At 40.0% G+C, this 18,987-nt stretch overlaps 1 protein-coding gene across 2 annotated transcripts in view; it reads left to right on the forward strand.

The window, feature by feature from the left end:
* Ppt2 (palmitoyl-protein thioesterase 2) overlaps positions 1 to 18,987 on the forward strand; it is a 117,303-nt gene that overhangs the window by 40,744 nt on the left and 57,572 nt on the right. For both annotated transcript variants that reach the window (XM_071669730.1, XM_071669729.1), the window contains exons 2-4: positions 11 to 152; positions 9,918 to 10,022; positions 17,343 to 17,475. In XM_071669730.1, coding sequence (XP_071525831.1) covers positions 11 to 152; positions 9,918 to 10,022; positions 17,343 to 17,475 — 380 coding nt within the window. The remainder of the gene's footprint in view (positions 1 to 10; positions 153 to 9,917; positions 10,023 to 17,342; positions 17,476 to 18,987) is intronic.

Genomic DNA, 18,987 nt, shown 5'->3' on the forward strand with positions numbered 1-18,987 from the left:
TTGTTTTCAGGAACACCCAGGCACAGAAGTTCATATCATTGACATACTGCATGGTTGGGAATCACTAGCTCCCCTCTGGTACCAAGTGAAGAGCTTCTATTCTCACATATTGCCCATTATGAATACTTCTGTGGATGGGATTATTCTAATAGGTAAGAAATTAAGAGATATTAATGATATATTCTTCTTACATCACAAAGGATGACCTTGATAATTTAATGATATGAAGTAATTAGTAGATAAATTTTCCTGTTAAATGAACTTTGTTAGGAGCAATAAATAGTGTACTGCGTCTTTTGTTTTGTGAGCTTGTATTGGGATGACTTTGATAACATGCACAAAAATATATAAAAAATTCCTGCCATTGTTTGAAATCTCAGCTGATATTTGCTTCCACCAATTATCCATAAATGTCACAAGTAGCATACTGTCATAGCTAGAGAAAATATCACATATCTCAGTCATTCATGGAATAACCAAAAGTATGAATGTACATCATCTGGATGGGTAGCCAGGTTTTGGTGCTCACTGTTGTCGTTAGTTTTAGAATGAAAGAAACAATTTCCTTGATATGATTTTTAGATATTTTTGGTGTAGATAAAGGTATATGTTCTTTTACTCATGTAAATAAACTTTTTCATACATGCTCTCCATTTCCCATGTGAGCAAGGTAGCATCAAGAACAGATCCTGAGCCTTAGAGGAAAGAATCATTGCTTGGGTCCTTCATTTGCAAAGTAATATGGGAGGGAAGGATTTCCAGTCCCTCATCCCCACTTCTTAGTCAATTTCTATTGGGAAAAGGAAATACCTGGGCAGTATTCTTCTTCTGCTGCTCCCAGGTATATAATGAAGTTCTATCTTTGTTGATAACGTATAAAGATTATGTATGATATGTAAAGAACAGCGCTGGTGGCTGATTTGTGTGAGAAAATGCAGAAGCTGGTGACTAAGTTTGGTAAAGTGTGTGAAAGAAGAAAGCTGAGAGTAAATGTGAATAAGAGCAAGGTTATTAGGTACAGTAGGGTTGAGGGACAAGTCAATTGGGAGGTAAGTTTGAATGGAGAAAAACTGGAGGAAGTGAAGTGTTTTAGATATCTGGGAGTGGATTTGGCAGCGGATGGAACCATGTAAGCGGAAGTGAATCATAGGGTTGGGGAGGGGGCGAAAGTTCTGGGAGCGTTGAAGAATGTGTGGAAGTCGAGAACATTATCTCGGAAAGCAAAAATGGGTATGTTTGAAGGAATAGTGGTTCCAACAATATTATATGGTTGCGAGGTGTGGGCTATGGATAGAGTTGTGCATAGGAGGGTGGATGTGCTGGAGATGAGATGTTTGAGGACAATATGTGGTGTGAGGTGGTTTGATCGAGTAAGTAATAATAGGGTAAGAGAGATGTGTGGTAATAAAAAGAGTTTGGTTGAGAGAGCAGAAGAGGGTGTTTTGAAATGGTTTGGTCACATGGAGAGAATGAGTGAGGAAAGATTGACCAAGAGGATTTATGTGTCAGAGGTGGAGGGAATGAGGAGAAGTGGGAGACCAGATTGGAGGTGGAAAGTTGGAGTGAAGAAGATTTTGAGTGGTCGGGGCCTGAACATGCAGGAGGGTGAAAGGCGTGAAAGAAATAGAGTGAATTGGAACGATGTGGTATATCGGGGTCGACGTTCTGTCAATGGATTGAACCAGGGCATGTGAAGCATCTGGGGCAAACCATGGAAAGTTCTGTGGGGCCTGGATGTGGAAAGGGAGCTGTGGTTTCAGTGCATTATACATGACAGCTAGAGACTGAGTGCGAACGAATGTGGCCTTTGTTGTCTTTTCCTAGTGCTACTTCGCACACTTGCGGGGGAGGGGGCTGTTATTTCATGTGTGGTGAGGTGGTGATGGGGATGAATAAAGGCAGACAGTATGAATTATGTACATGTGTATATATGTATATGTCTGTGTGTGTATATATATGTATTCACTGAGATGTATAGGTATGTATATTTGCGTGTATGGACGTGTATGTATATACATGTGTATGTGGGTGGGTTGGGCCATTCTTTCATCTGTTTCCTTGCACTACCTCACTAACACGGGAGACAGTGACAAAGCAAGACTACAAAAACAACAATGTAAAGAACATGCAACATGTTCAAAATGTGTAAAAGATATGAGTGTGTAGTGTGAAATCAAACCCTGGAAAGAAATCATAGATTGTGTAATATGATAAGATGTATGTAGAATGGAGTCATTCCCAGGAAAGCAAAATTATCATCATATACTTGCATAGAGAATGAGCACCCATGCTGCCAGCATAGTTCACCCCTATGATTTTGCTAGCGAGCTAGATCCACAATAGCAACACAGCCCACCCACTATCTTTGTATAATTTTTTTCCTTCTATTTTTCCTGGTATTCCTTATTGCCATCCCAATTCTTCTCATCCCCTTTTTCACTCTTAGCTACTGGTAGTCCTCTTTTGGTATTTTCTTTAATAAAGTATAGTGTAAACATATTCTTTAAGGAAAGAAAGAATTTTGTATGTATCTATATATTTCTTTTCAAATATGGGATGGAGCATGGAGACAATACAGTACCACTGTTTAAGGGTTCAAGAACTAACACCATATGGCATAAAGGTGTTCACCAGGAGCTAACCAGGTACACTTACCAGCATTTGAAGGAAGTAATGGTTCCCATACTAACTGGAGGCATGTGTAGATGATGTTTGTCACTCACATCTCTTATTAGCACAGTAAATGATTACCTGTTTGTACAGTACAAGGGGAAAGTTCAACACTTGTGGCACTCCAACTTCTGGACTTTCTGTACCATCAAGTAGCTTTTTAAACTTTTTTTTAATCTTCCAGCATTTGCTGTCTCATTGAGTGGTTTAATCCAGCCTCACCTCTCTCACCATGGTACCTCCCCTACTTAACTCCCCATTTGGCATTACCAAACCTTCTCCCCAAAGACAGATGCTAACTATTTTAGTGTAGCACCAGTGTAGGTAGTGAAATGCATACAAAGTGATGTCATTTCTCACTTAAGCATGTTAGATTTTATTTAGATTCCTGTATTATTGTTTATAATGATGATTTTCATTTGTCACTAAAATAAAGTGTGAGTACAAGAATAGATGAAATAATGACCCAATAATTGTTTTCATACTTGTCTGCCATTTCCCACACCAGCAAGGTATTGCCAGGAAAGAGGAAATATGGGCACATTTGTTCACATCCATTTTCTAACTATCATGTACAGTGCACCAAAACCACATCCCCCATCCACAACTAGGCCCCACAGTCCTGTTCTTATTTTCCCCTGGCCACTTCACATGTCATGGTTCAGTCCACTGACTGCACATTGTGCCCAGTATACCACATCACTCCAATTCACTTTATCCTGTGCATACCTTTCACTCCCCTACATACATAGACCTTCATGACTCAAAATATTTTTCAATCCATTCTTCCTTATATAGTTTGGTCTCCCCCATCTCCTTCTCCCTTCCACTTCTGACACTTATATCCTCTATGTCAATCTCTCCCCACTCATTCACTCTGTCTGTCCAAACTATTTCAGCACAATCTTCAGCTTTCTCAACCGCACTTTTGTTATTACCACACCTCTCTCTTACCCTTTATTACTAACTTGATCAAACCCCCACACAGCTCATATGTCCTCAATTATTCAATTTCCAACTCCTCCATCCTCCTCCACACATCCTCATCATAGCCCATGCCTTGCATCCATACAACATCATTGGGACTCCTGTACATTCAAACATGCCCACGTTTGCCCTTCCAAATATTGACCTCTCTTTCCATACATAACCCAATTCCCCAAGAACCTTAACTCCCTTACCCACCATATAACTCACTTCCACTTTCTTGATTCCAGTATCTGCCATGTCCACTCCCAGGTAATTGAAACACTTCACTTCTAACAAATTTTCTCCATTCAAAGTCACACCCAAATTAATTTGTCCCTATTACTTGCAAAACCTTAGTTTTATTCACATTACTCTCAGCTTCCTCCCTTCACACATGCTCCCAAACTCAGTCACCAAATCCTGTAGTTTCTCACTTGAATCTACCACCAGTGCTGTGTCATCAGCAAACAGCAATTGACTCATTTTCCAGGCCCTCTCATGTCCTATTAATTGCATATGCATCCCTTTCTCCAAGGCCTTACATTAATCTCCCTCATCAATCCATCCATATACATATTTTACATCCATTGTGACATTACACACCCCTGCTGCATACCAACCTTCATGTGGAGCCACTCATTCTTCTCTCTCTCTGCTTATGCATATACCTTACACTCTTGATAAAACCTTTTCTCTCTTAAAAGTAGTTTTCCTTCTGCACCATATGTTTGTAAGACCTTCCACAAGGCATTTTTTTTATCAACCTTATCATATGCCTTCTCCAGCTCCATAAATGCCATGTACAAATTATTTTGTTTATTCAAGCATTTCTCACACACATTCATCAAATCAAATACCTGATTCACACATCCTCTAAAATTATGGTCTGTACATGCATGCCTTCAGCCTCTGTCACCACTTTCTCATACAACTTATCAGGTACACTTAACAGATTTACACCTCTAGCCTTTGTCTTCCTTACCTTAGACAGTGGCACAATACATGTATTCTGCCAATCCTCAGGCCCCTCACTATTATTCATACATACCCTGAAAATCTTAATTTACCAGTCAACCATGCAGTAACCCCCTTCCTCAAGAAATACCATTCACTCTAGCTGTCTTTTCACATTTCGTCTTATGCAAGGCTTTCAGCTCCTCTCTTCACCAAACCATTTGCCATGACTCACTTACTTTGCATACCTTTCCAACCCAAACATCCTACATCTGCTACCCTATCATCAAACACATTCAGCAGTCCTTAGAATACTCACTTCATCTCCTCCTCACTGCATCACTACCTGTGACAACTTCTCTATTTGCCTCTTTCACTGATGTTCCCATTTTTCTTTTGTTTTTCTTGCATTGTTAACCTCCCTCTAAAGCATCTTCTTCTCCCTGAATTTTACTAATAATTGCTTACCCCAACTCTCATTTGCCCTTTTCTTCAACTCCTGTTCCTTTCTCTTCACCTCTTGCTGCTTTCTCTTGTACATCTCTTCATTATTTATGCTCCTTCCTTTTGAGTACCACCCATACACCTTTCTTTTCTTTTTCTCTAGCACCTTTACTTTGTCATCCCTTTCTCACCTCCCCGTCTTTTATCTTTTTCATGCCATACACTTCTGTTGTGCATGTGTTCACTGCTTACATATATTCCTCCCTTTCCCCACCTACTCCTCTTGCTTTGTTTACTTTCGCCTTTTGCCATTCTACACCCATGGTCTCCTGGTATTTCTTCAGAAGTCTCTTTTCTAAACTCATTTACTTTCATCACCCTCTTTACACATAACATTTCCTTTTTTTCTGAAAATCCATACAAATCTTCTCCCTTGCCTCCCATAGTTAAAGGTTAGACATCCTACCAGCTTCCTCTCTCAACACATCAAAGTCCAAGAGTCTCTCTTTTACGTGACTATCAGTTAGTATGTAATCCATTAATATCCTCTTTCCTCCCCCATTTTTAACCTTTTCATTGCTATTACCTAACCCTATCCCCATTTACACATGCTAATCATTGTAAAGTGGCATTTACTTTCATCACCCTCTTTACACCTAACATTTCCTTTTTTTCTGAAAATCCATACAAATCTTCTCCCTTGCCTCCCATAGTTAAAGGTTAGACATCCTACCAGCTTCCTCTCTCAACACATTAAAGTCCAAGAGTCTCTCTTTTACGTGACTATCATTTAGTATGTAATCCATTAATATCCTCTTTCCTCCCCCATTTTTAACCTTTTCATTGCTATTACCTAACCCTATCCCCATTTACACATGCTAATCATTGTAAAGTGGCACCATCGTAGTTGGTCTAGTAAACATCCTCTGACACACAAACACACTGATGCCATTTCATACTTTAGCATGCTGAATTTCAGTCAGATTTCTGTATTATACTTTTATTGGTGATTTTAATTTGTTACCAAAACAAAGTGATGAGTACAAGAACAAATGAGATAATTACCAAAGAAATGAAATTGCATTTCATTAAAATCTTAAACTAAGGTTTCTTTTTCATTCCTGAAAATCTCAGCTTTATAACTTGCATGAAAAAATGGATGTAACATTACAAGTACAGTTACACTGAAAACTTGGTTATTATGTTTTATCATATGAAATACGTCCTTTCTTGTTATAATCATTATGATTATTTTTTTTTTTTTTTTTTTTTTTTTGCTTTGTCGCTGTCTCCCGCGTTTGCGAGGTAGCGCAAGGAAACAGACGAAAGAAATGGCCCAACCCACCCCCATACACATGTATATACATACGTCCACACACACAAATATACATACCTACACAGCTTTCCATGGTTTACCCCAGACGCTTCACATGCCTTGATTCAATCCACTGACAGCACGTCAACCCCGGTATACCACATCGCTCCAATTCACTCTATTCCTTGCCCTCCTTTCACCCTCCTGTATGTTCAGGCCCCGATCACACAAAATCTTTTTCACTCCATCTTTCCACCTCCAATTTGGTCTCCCTCTTCTCCTCATTCCCTCCACCTCCGACACATATATCCTCTTGGTCAATCTTTCCTCACTCATTCTCTCCATGTGCCCAAACCACTTCAAAACACCCTCTTCTGCTCTCTCAACCACGCTCTTTTTATTTCCACACATCTCTCTTACCCTTACATTACTTACTTGATCAAACCACCTCACACCACACATTGTCCTCAAACATCTCATTTCCAGCACATCCATCCTCCTGCGCACAACTCTATCCATAGCCCACGCCTCGCAACCGTACAACATTGTTGGAACCACTATTCCTTCAAACATACCCATTTTTGCTTTCCGAGATAATGTTCTCGACTTCCACACATTCTTCAAGGCTCCCAGAATTTTCGCCCCCTCCCCCACCCTATGATTCACTTCCGCTTCCATGGTTCCATCCGCTGCCAAATCCACTCCCAGATATCTAAAACACTTCACTTCCTCCAGTTTTTCTCCATTCAAACTCACCTCCCAATTGACTTGACCCTCAACCCTACTGTACCTAATAACCTTGCTCTTATTCACATTTACTCTTAACTTTCTTCTTTCACACACTTTACCAAACTCAGTCACCAGCTTCTGCAGTTTCTCACATGAATCAGCCACCAGCGCTGTATCATCAGCGAACAACAACTGACTCACTTCCCAAGCTCTCTCATCCACAACAGACTTCATACTTGCCCCTCTTTCCAAAACTCTTGCATTCACCTCCCTAACAACCCCATCCATAAACAGATTAAACAACCATGGAGACATCACACACCCCTGCCGCAAACCTACATTCACTGAGAACCAATGACTTTCCTCTCTTCCTACACGTACACATGCCTTACATCCTCGATAAAAACTTTTCACTGCTTCTAACAACTTGCCTCCCACACCATATATTCTTAATACCTTCCACAGAGCATCTCTATCAACTCTATCATATGCCTTCTCCAGATCCATAAATGCTACATACAAATCCATTTGCTTTTCTAAGTATTTCTCACATACATTCTTCAAAGCAAACACCTGATCCACACATCCTCTACCACTTCTGAAACCACACTGCTCTTCCCCAATCTGATGCTCTGTACATGCCTTCACCCTCTCAATCAATCAATACCCTCCCATATAATTTACCAGGAATACTCAACAAACTTATACCTCTGTAATTTGAGCACTCACTCTTATCCCCTTTGCCTTTGTACAATGGCACTATGCACGCATTCCGCCAATCCTCAGGCACCTCACCATGAGTCATACATACATTAAATAACCTTACCAACCAGTCAACAATACAGTCACCCCTTTTTTAATAAATTCCACTGCAATACCATCCAAACCTGCTGCCTTGCCGGCTTTCATCTTCCGCAAAGCTTTTACTACCTCTTCTCTGTTTACCAAATCATTTTCCCTAATCCTCTCACTCTGCACACCACCTCGACCAAAACACCCTATATCTGCCACTCTATCATCAAACACATTCAACAAACCTTCTAAATACTCACTCCATCTCCTTCTCACATCACCACTACTTGTTATCACCTCCCCATTTGCGCCCTTCACTGAAGTTCCCATTTGCTCCCTTGTCTTACGTACTTTATTTACCTCCTTCCAGAACATCTTTTTATTCTCCCTAAAATTTAATGATACTCTCTCACCCCAACTCTCATTTGTCCTTTTTTTCACCTCTTGCACCTTTCTCTTGACCTCCTGTCTCTTTCTTTTATACGTCTCCCACTCAATTGCATTTTTTCCCTGCAAAAATCGTCCAAATGCCTCTCACTTCTGTTTCACTAATACTCTTACTTCTTCATCCCACCACTCACTACCCTTTCTAATCAACCCACCTCCCACTCTTCTCATGCCACAAGCATCTTTTGCGCAATCCATCACTGATTCCCTAAATACATCCCATTCCTCCCCCACTCCCCTTACTTCCATTGTTCTCACCTTTTTCCATTCTGTACTCAGTCTCTCCTGGTACTTCCTCACACAAGTCTCCTTCCCAAGCTCACTTACTCTCACCACCCTCTTCACCCCATTATTTTTTAATGTTTGTAAAATTACCAGCTACGCCAATCAGATGCAGTGTTGTCAAGGTCAGATAGTTGCTAGCAACACTGTCTACTCTTTTGCTAGAAATGCCTTCTTCTGCCCCATTTTGATCACCTTTCAGTGCTACAAGAGCTTATGTCCAACAAAATCACTCTCCACATATTCCAAAGATAGATCATCATCATCATCATCAAATAATTCAGAATTATCATCTGCTTGGTCCTCTGAGTCTAGCTAAAAGTCTCATAGTTTGTATCCTAGAAAATTTACAAAAATGTGCTGTTATTGGCATGGATGGAAAATGACTGACAGTGGGAAGATATGATTATGTTCTACCTTCTCATCCACCACCTAGGATGTAATACAGGAAAATCTAGCTGTCTGAAAGAAGTTGAAACCTGTATGCTTAAAATGATATTGGCATAATTTGTGGTGACCCATGACTCTTGAAACAAATCTTGAATAAAAAGACTCCGAAGGGCTCAATATAAGTTTGTAACTGCAGACAATCAACATGCAATGAAAAAGTCCAACTCAGTTTAAGATTGTTCACTGTTTTAAAGAAACAAGTGCTATTTATGATAAATAGGTGCCTTTCCTTTAGTCCCAAAGCTCTGGCTCTAATGATCAAACAACAATCAGCACTCTCCATACCTGGAAATTATTTAGAGCTTTCTTCATCCATAGATGACAGTACTGATGACCATCCTGTCATTTTAAGCTGAGATGTTCTGAGGTTTATGTAAAATTGTCTGTTCCTGATCTGCATTTGTTATGGTCAGATTTATTTATGTGTCAGGTGGGAAAACCTTAACTTTCTACCAAATATTAAGAAACCAAACATGGCAAGGAATAGATAGAGGTGGATGATAGAAGCGATGTGGTACCTTTTCCATAAAGAGGCTCGACAACCAAGATGATAATGTACATCCTTAGCACAACCTATCATTAATGTTAGACCATTCACTCACATCATCATTTGCTCTCGCACATACACTACTTATGATATGTACAATTGATATAAGATGAATAACAAGGTATGTGATGTTGAGCCATTATTTTAGTAAGGGCTGGAAGGAGTAGTACTATACAATATATAAAAAAAAATTGATTTGCGTAATTTTGAAATGTTATGTATTATATTATTATAATTGATATTGTAAGTAATGAATATTATATATTCACTTTTGAATGTCTTAGTGGTATTATTTGCATATCTATTTCTTTTTTTCAGGTTACTCTCAGGGAGGGATTATTAGTCGTGGAATCGTGGAGTCAATGGACCATAATATTACTGACTTCATCGTTCTCTCATCACCTCTAGCTGGCCAGTATGGTGGTAAGACAGTTGTATCTTCACCATTCTAACATTAAGATAATCTTTGTTCTCTCTGTATAATGTATTCCTTTTATAGTAATTTTCCTGAATTAAGTCACTCACAGTGTACCATATCATTATTCCTCCATATATATCATTAATGACTTACCAGACTCTGGCTGCAAAGGGTTACATTGAGTGAAAAGTCACATTGGCAAGGCTATGTCATTGTCATTTGACAAAACAGAGTTGAATCTCATCAGAAAACTTCTCGCTTCACAGTAGTCCATCCTCTCACAGCTACTGAGTGTAGCACAGCCTTGGAGCAGCAGGAGCCTCTGGAAAAGGGGTCTTGGAGTAACATCAGGACCCTTTCAAAAAGGGTTCATGGGATGATTATAGAATTTAGGTAAATAGATAGTTTCCTTCACAATTTCAATATGACTCTAATTTCCTTAGTGCTCCTTCTATCCACTCGTTTATTTTACTTATCAGAAAGATATGAATCTTTTAATGATTAAGTATGGTATCTGCCATTCCCTTCAAAATTTAACTCATCAAAGAATGTCTCAGTCTTTCTCATAGACTTCGAGTGCCTTTCTGTAATATCAAAGAGGATAAAAGAACTGATTAAAGGAGATTTGTCAAGTTATTTGATCTAATTGTAATTACTTTCCCTGAACATTGTGTAGGTGTGATTGGTTTCCCTAAACATCGTGTAGAAGTAGCTGGTTTCCCTAAACACTGTGTAGGTATAATTAGTTCCCTGAACATTGTGACATTTCTGTAACATTTAGGCAGGATTAAGCTTTGCATTGGTCAGTTTTATTGATATATATACTTAGCAACAGTGAAGTTATAAATGAATATCATATGTGAAGAGGCTATTTGTTCACACTCAGCCTCTAGCTGTCATGTGTAATGCACCAAAACCACAGCTCTCTTTCCACATCCAGGCCCCACAAAACTTTCCATGGTTTACCCCAGATGCTTCACATGCCCTGGTTCAATCCATTGACAGCAAGTTGACCCCGGTATACCACATCGTTCCAATTCATTCTATTCCTTGCATGCCTTTCACCCTCCTGTATGGTCCCCGATCGCTCAAAATCGTTTTCATTCCATCCTTCCACCTCCAATTTGGTCTCCCACTTCGTGTTCCCTCTACCTGAGACATATATCCTCTTTGTCAATCTTTTCTCACTCATTCTCTCCATCTGACCAAACCATTTCAACACACCACTGCTGCTCTCTCAACCACACTCTTTTTATTTCCATGCATTTCTCTTACCCTTTCATTACTTACTTGATCAAACCTCCTCACACCACATATTGTCCTCAAACATATCATTTCTAACACATCCACCCTCCTCCACACAACCCTATATATAGCCCATGCCTCACAACCATATGATATTGTTGGAACCACTATTCCTTCAAACATACCCATTTTTGCTTTCCAAGATAACATTTTCGCCTTCCACATCTTTTTCAGTGCTCCCAGAACCTTTGCCCCTTCCCCCACCCTGTGACTCACTTCTGCTTCCATGGTTCCACCCGCTGCTAAATCCACTCCCAGACATCTAAAAGACTTCACTTCCTCCAATTTTTCTCCATTTAAACTTTCCTACCAATCTGCTTGTCCCTCAACCCAACTGAACCTAATAACCTTGCTCTTAGTCACATGCACTCTCACCTTTCTTCTTTCACACACTTTACCAAATTCAGTCCTTCTGCAGTTTCTCACTTGAATCAGCCACCAGTGCTTTATCATCAGCAAACAACAACTGACGTACTTCCCAAGCCTTCTCATCCACATCAGGCTGCATACTTGCCCCTCTCTCCAGAACTTTTGCATTTGCCTCGCTAACCACCCTATCCATAAAAAAATTAAACAACCATGAAGACATCACGCACCCCTGAGGCAAACTGACATTCACATTAAAAAAAGGAGTGACTTTGGTGTTGATTGGTTGGTAAGGATATTTTTATTCATTGTATGTATGGATCATGGTGAAGTGGCTGCGGATCGGCGGAATGCATGCATAGTGCCATTGTACAAAGGCAAAGGGGATAAAGGAGAGTGTTTAAACTACAGAGGCATAAGTTTGTTGAGTATTCCTGTGAAATTATATGGAAGGATATTGATCGAGAAGGTGAAGGCATGTACAGCATGTACAGAGCATCAGACTGGGGAAGAGCAGAGTGGTTTCAGAAGTGGTAGAGGATGTGTGGATCAGGTGTTTGTTTTGAAGAATGTGTGAGAAATACTCAGAAAAACAGGTGGATTTGTATGTAGCATTTATGGATCTGGAGAAGGCATTTGATAGGGTTGACAGAGATGCTTTGTGGAAGGTATCAAAAGTATATGGTATGGGAGGTATGTTGTTAGAAGCTGTGAAAAGTTTTTACCAGGGATGTAATGCATGTGTACAAGGAGGAAGAGAGGAGAGTGATTAGTTCCCAGTGAATGTCGGTCTGCAGCAGGGGTGTGTAATGTCCCCATGGTTGTTTAATTTGTTTATGGATGGGGTGGTTAGGGAGGTAAATGCAAGAGTTTTGGAGAGAGGGGTGAGTATACAGTCTGTTAGGGATGAGAGGGCCGAGAAGTGAGTCAGTTGTTGTTCACTGATTATACAGCCCTAGTGGCTGATTCAAGTGAGAAACTGCAGAAGCTGGTAACTGAGTTTGGAAAAGTGTGTGAGGAGAAAGTTAAGAGTAAATGTGAATAAGAGTAAGATTATTAGGTTCAGTAGGGTTGAGGGACAAGTAAACTGGGATGTAAGTTTGAATGGAGAAAAACTGGAGGAAATTGAAGTGTTTTAGATGTCTGGGAGTGGACTTAGCAGTGAATGGAATCATGAAGTGGAAGTGAGTCACAGTATAGGGGAGGGGGCAAAAGTTCTGGGAGAGATGAAGAATGTATGGTAGGTGAGAACGTTATTTTGGAGAGCAAGAATTTAATGTTTGAAGGAATAGTAGTTCCAACAATATTATATGGTTGCGAGGCATGGGGTATGGATAGGGTTATATGGAGGGAGGTGGATGTTTTGGAAATGAAATGTTTGAGGACAATCTACCCTCCTCCATATAACCCTATCTATAGCCCATGCTTTGCAACCATACTAAATTATTGGAACTACTATTCTTTCAAACATACCCATTTTTGTTTTCCGAGATAACGTTCTCTCCTTCCACACATTCTTCATTGCTCCCAGAACCTTCACCCCCTACCCTATCCTGTGACTCATTTCAACTTCCATGGCTCAATCTGCTGCTAAGTCCACTTCCAGATATCTAAAACACTTCACTTCCTCCAATTTTTCTCCATTCAAAATTACCTCCCAATTAACTTGTCCCTCAACCCTACTGAACCTAATAACCTTGCTCATATTCACATATACTCACAACTTTATCCTTTCACACTTTTCCAAACTCAGTTACCAACTTCTGCAGTTTCTCACTTGAATCATCTACTAGAACTGTATTGTCAGCAAACAACAACTGACTCACTTCCCAAGCCCACTCATCCCCAACAGACTGCTTATTCGCCCCTCTCTCCAAAACTCTTGCAATTACCTCCCTAACCACCCCATCCATAAACAAACTAACAACCATGGAGACATCACACACCCCTGCCACAAACCAGCATTCACTGGGAACCAATCACTCTCCTTTCTTCTTACGTGCACACATGCCTTACATCCTTGGTAAAAACATTTCACTGCTTCCAGCAACTTACCTCCCACACCATATACTCTTAAAACCTTTCACAAAGCATATCTGTCAACCCTAACATATATGCCTTCTCCAGATCCATAAATACTACATCCAAATGCATCTGTTTTTCTAAGTATTTCTCACATACATTCTTCAAAGCAAACACCTGATCCACACATCCTCTACCACTTCTAAAACCACACTGCCTCTCCCCAATCTGATGCTCTGTACATGCCTTTACTCTCTCAATCAGTACCCTCCCATATGATTCCCCAGGAATACTCAACAAACTTATGCCTCTGTAGTTTGAGGACTCACCCTTATCCCCTTTGCCTTTGTACAGTGGCACTATTCATGCATTCTGCCAATCCTCAGGCATTCACCATGATCCATACATACATTGAATATCCTTACCAACCAATCAACGTCACAGTCACCACTTTTTTAATAAATTCCACTGCAGTACTATCCAAACCAGCTACCTTGCCTGATTTCATCTCCCACAAAGCTTTCACAACCTCTTCTTTCTTAACCAAACCAGTTCTCCTTGACCTTCTCACTTTGCACATCACCCCGACTGGAACGCTTTATATCTGCCACCCTATCATCAAATACATTCATCAAACTTTCATGATACTCTCCATCTCCTCACTTCATTACTGCTTGTTATTACTTCCCCACTTGCCCCCTTCACCGATCTTCCCATTTGTTCTCTTGCCTTATGCACATTATTTACCTCCTTCCAAAACAACTTTTTATTCTCCCTAAAGTTTAATGATACTCTTTCAACTTAGCTCTCATTTGCCCTCTCTTTTAACCCTTGCACCTTTCTCTTGACCTCCTGCTGCCTTCTTTTATACATCTCCCAGTCATTTGCACTGCATCCCTGCAAGTATTGTCCAGACACCTCTCTTTTCTTTCACTAACAACTTTCCTTCTTCATCTCACCGCTCACTACCCTTTCTAATCTGCCCACCTTCCACCTTTCTCATGCCACAAGCATCTTTTGCACAAGCCATCACTGCTTCCTTGAATAAATACCATTCCTCACCCACTCCCCTCACATCATTTGCTCTCACCTTTTGCCATTCTACACTCAATCTCTCCTGGTACTCCCTCACACAAGTCTCCTTCCAAGCTCACTTACTTTCACCACACTCTTCTCCCCAACATTCTCTCTTCTTTTTGAAAACCTCTACAAATCCTCACCTTTTCCTCCACAAGATTGTGATCAGACATCCCTCCAGCTGCCCCTCTCAGCGCATTAACATCCAAAAATTTCTCTTTTACACTCCTATCAGTTAACATGTAATCCGATAATGCCCTTTGACCATCCTTTCTATTCACATATGTCTTTTTGTGTATATCTTTCTTTTTGAACCAGATACTTCCAATCACCAGTCTTTTTTCAGCACACAAATCCACAAGCTCTTTACCATATCCATTTACAGCACTGAACACCCCATGTACACCAATTATTCCCTTAACTGCCACATTACTCACCCTTGCATTTAAATCACCCATCACTAAAACCTAGTTTCATGCATCAAAGCTGCTGACATACTCACTCAGCTGCTCCTAAAACACTTGCTCTCATAAGCATATGTATGTGAGTAGTTGAAATGGTCAAAAGGCATTATTGGATTACATGTTAATTGATAGGCGTGTAAGAGAGAGACTTTTGGATATTAATGTTCTAAGAGGGGCAGCTGGAGTGATGTCTGATCACTATCTTGTGGAGGCAAAGGTGTAGATTTGTAGAGGTTTTCAAAAAAGAAGAGAGAGTGTTGGGGAGAAGAGAGTGGTGAGAGTAAGTGAGCTTGGAAAGAAGACTTTTGTGTGGAAGTTCCAGGAGAGATTGAGTGTAGAATGGCAAAAGGCGAGAGCAAATGACTTGAGGGGAGTGGGTGAGGAATGGGATGTATTCAGGGAAGCAGTGATGGCATGTGCTAAAGATGCATGTGGCATGAGAAAGGTGGGAGGTGGGCAAATTAGAAAGGGTACTGAATAGTGGGATGAAGAATTAAAGTTGTTAGTGAAAGAGAAAAGAGAGGCATTTGGACAATACTTACAAGGAATGGGTGCAAATGACTGGGAGATGTATAAAAGAAAGTGCAGGAGGTCAAGAGGAAGATGCAGGAGTTGAAAAAAAGGGCAAATGAGAGTTGGGTTAGAGAGTATCATTAAACTTTAGGGAGAATAAATAGATGTTTTGGAAGGAGGTAAATAATGTGCATAAGACAAGAGAACAAATGGGAACATTGGTGAAGGGGGCAAGTGGGGAAGAAATAACAGGTAGTGTTGAAGTGAGTATTTTTAAAGCTTGTTGAATGTGTTTGATGATAAAGTGGCAGAAGTAGGATGTTTTGATCAGGGTGGTGTGTGAAGTGAGAGGGTCTGGGTGAATGGTTTGGTTAAGAGAGAAGAGGTAATGAAAGCTTTGCAGAAGATGAAATCCGGCATGGTGGTGGGTTTGGATGGTATTGTAGTAGAATTTATTAAGAAAGGGGGTGACTGTGTTGTTGATTGGCTGGTTAGGATATTCACTGTATATACGTATGGATCTAGATGAAGTGCCTGAGGATTGGCAGAATGCATGCATAGATTATACTGTAAAGAGTATTTTCTGCTCAAGTTCCTCTACTGTATAATGAGAGAAGTCTTATGGGATGTAGTCATATGTAATATATCTCTTTTAATGAACTTCCAATCATGGCTGGCCCTTATGAAAGTAGATGTGGTTTTCTAATACTGGAGAGCTTTCAGTCATGGATGGCTTTCTCAAAAAAGTAGATACAGGCCTTCCCCATCATACTACCATAAAGCCAGTTTGACATGATATTGCAGAGTCATTAGTGGAGGAGATGAAGTTCTAATTGCTTCAAAAGAGTCCATCTTGTTCCTGCTATCAAGTGGAGCATAAGCTTTGAGCTACATGAGCTCCTGGAAAAGGGGTCCTGGAGTAATTTTTGATTAAGGTATCAATGGGGATACAGCATTAAACCAACTTTCCTTCAGTCCCTTCTCTTGATCCTCCTCTTTCATTTAAGTATATTCTTTTGTTTGAGGAGACAGATCACAAAGGAGAGAAATGAAAGTGATGAAAGTTAAAAATAGATTTTTCTCTGTGAGGTGGTGTCCTGTAAGCATTTCTTCCTTGTTTTCTTACCCTGACCCACCCCTTAGATCTTTTCTTCAAACTTTGTCTGTTTCAAATGTGACTGTTTTTGGGTTGAGGCCTACAATCTGTGAACCATAAGCTGCTAGCAGCTGGAACCTAGCAAACTGATGAAGTTATCTTTGCATCAGCCTCTGGTTCATTGAGGATGGGACTAAAACAAGCAGGTTTCCACCACTACAAGTAAGTGTTTTGTGAAAGATGAGGAAGGGTATTACTTCCTTACCTTAAATACTTGAGTGTTGGAAGTTCCAAACCTGATTATGTTTGAGATATCTAGTAGCCTCTATTGTGCTTTTAGGACACTGCCATGGAGCAAAAAGATTTTTCTGCTTTCAAAGCCTACATTTTTTTTTTGATAGAGATAACTTCATATCATTCATGTTTGTCTAAAATGCTGTTATTGGATGATAAAAGAATATCCAAAATAATTTTTTTTGCAGATGACTTTCTTCGGCTTATCTTTCCACAGTACATAAAAGAAACTGCATATGAAGTGTTTTACTCAAGGGTTGGCCAGAGAATATCAGTTGCCAATTATTGGAATGACCCCCACCATCAGAGGCTTTATTACAAGTGAGTATTTCTTCATTATTCATCTTTCTACTTTCATTACTTTTAGCTGACATACAATACTGACTACATTAGAAAAAGCTGTTTGAATATATATCATTATTCTCATTTCTTTCCATATACTGGAAGCCCAGTTGAATGACAGAGTTACATATCTGGAAAACCTTTTATTTTTTAACATTTCATCATAATTATGACTGAAACCCATTACATTTGGAAGGTTCCACTCCTGAGCACAGATTTTCCAAAGTTTACTCTTAAGTATTGAATATACCTGCAGCAATGTAGCTGAAAAATTACTTGCCATGTTAGCAATATTTGATGAAATCTTATCAGAAAATGTGTTGATGAAGGTTTGAGTGGTGGTGGAGTGATGGTTACAAGGAGAGAGAGTCCCTGAATTATAATATATAGCTCAGTAGCTGTTTCAGTTGGAGTTGGAAAAAGTTCCACTGTCCTTTTGAAAAAAGCTATCCATTTATAGCAGTGTCATGCCTCATTCTCTTTCTTAAAATTGCCCTGTAGGCCTTTTTGATACATGAAGGCGTAATCCTGATTGGGAACCATATCATCAGTGAAGGCCAACTCACACCTAGCTACCCTGCCTCTTTACACTGCCCTTTTTCCTGCTACTGAAAGTAGTTCAACTTTAGGCAGCAGGAGCCTTTAGAATAGTCCTAGGTAACACCAGGACTTTAATAGAATTTGGTTCTAAATTAGTTATGAAGCTAGGATGCCATTTGGTAAACATGTGATTGGACAATCACATGTTTACCAAATGGCATCCTAACTTCATCTCTTCGATGTATATCAGCTGACTTATATTTCTCTCGTGTCTCCCCTGATGATGTGATTATTACACGAAAGTGCACTTGGGAACTTTTCCTGTTTCATTTTCCCCATGGACTCATAGGAATACATACGTATATGAATATATATATTTTTATTCATTATTATTGTATTTTAGTTTGTCGCTGTTTCCTGCGTGAGCGAGGTAGCGCAAGGAAACAGACGAAAGAATGGCCCAACCCACCCACATACACATATATATACATACATGTCCACACATGCAAATATACATACCTATACATCTCAACGTATACATATATATACACACACAGACATATTCATATATACACATGTAGATAATTCATACTGTCTGCCTTTATTCATTCCCATCACCACATGAAATAACAACCCCCTCCCCCACATGTGCACGAGGTAGCGCTAGGAAAAGACAACAAAGGCCACGTTCGTTCACACTCAGTTTCTACCTGTCATGTATAATGCACCGAAACCACAGCTCCCTTTCCACATCCAGGCCCCACAGAACTTTCCATGGTTTACCCCAGACGCTTTATATGCCCTGGATCAATCCATTGACAGCACGTCGACCCTGGTATACCACATCGTTCCAATTCACTCTATTTCTTGCACGCCTTTCATCCTCCTGCATGTTCAGGCCCCGATCACTCAAAATCTTTTTCACTCCATCTTTCCACCTCCAATTTGGTC

Source organism: Panulirus ornatus, chromosome 14 (assembly GCF_036320965.1).
Source record: "Panulirus ornatus isolate Po-2019 chromosome 14, ASM3632096v1, whole genome shotgun sequence".
In the NCBI taxonomy this organism is placed as follows: Eukaryota; Metazoa; Arthropoda; class Malacostraca; order Decapoda; family Palinuridae; genus Panulirus; species Panulirus ornatus.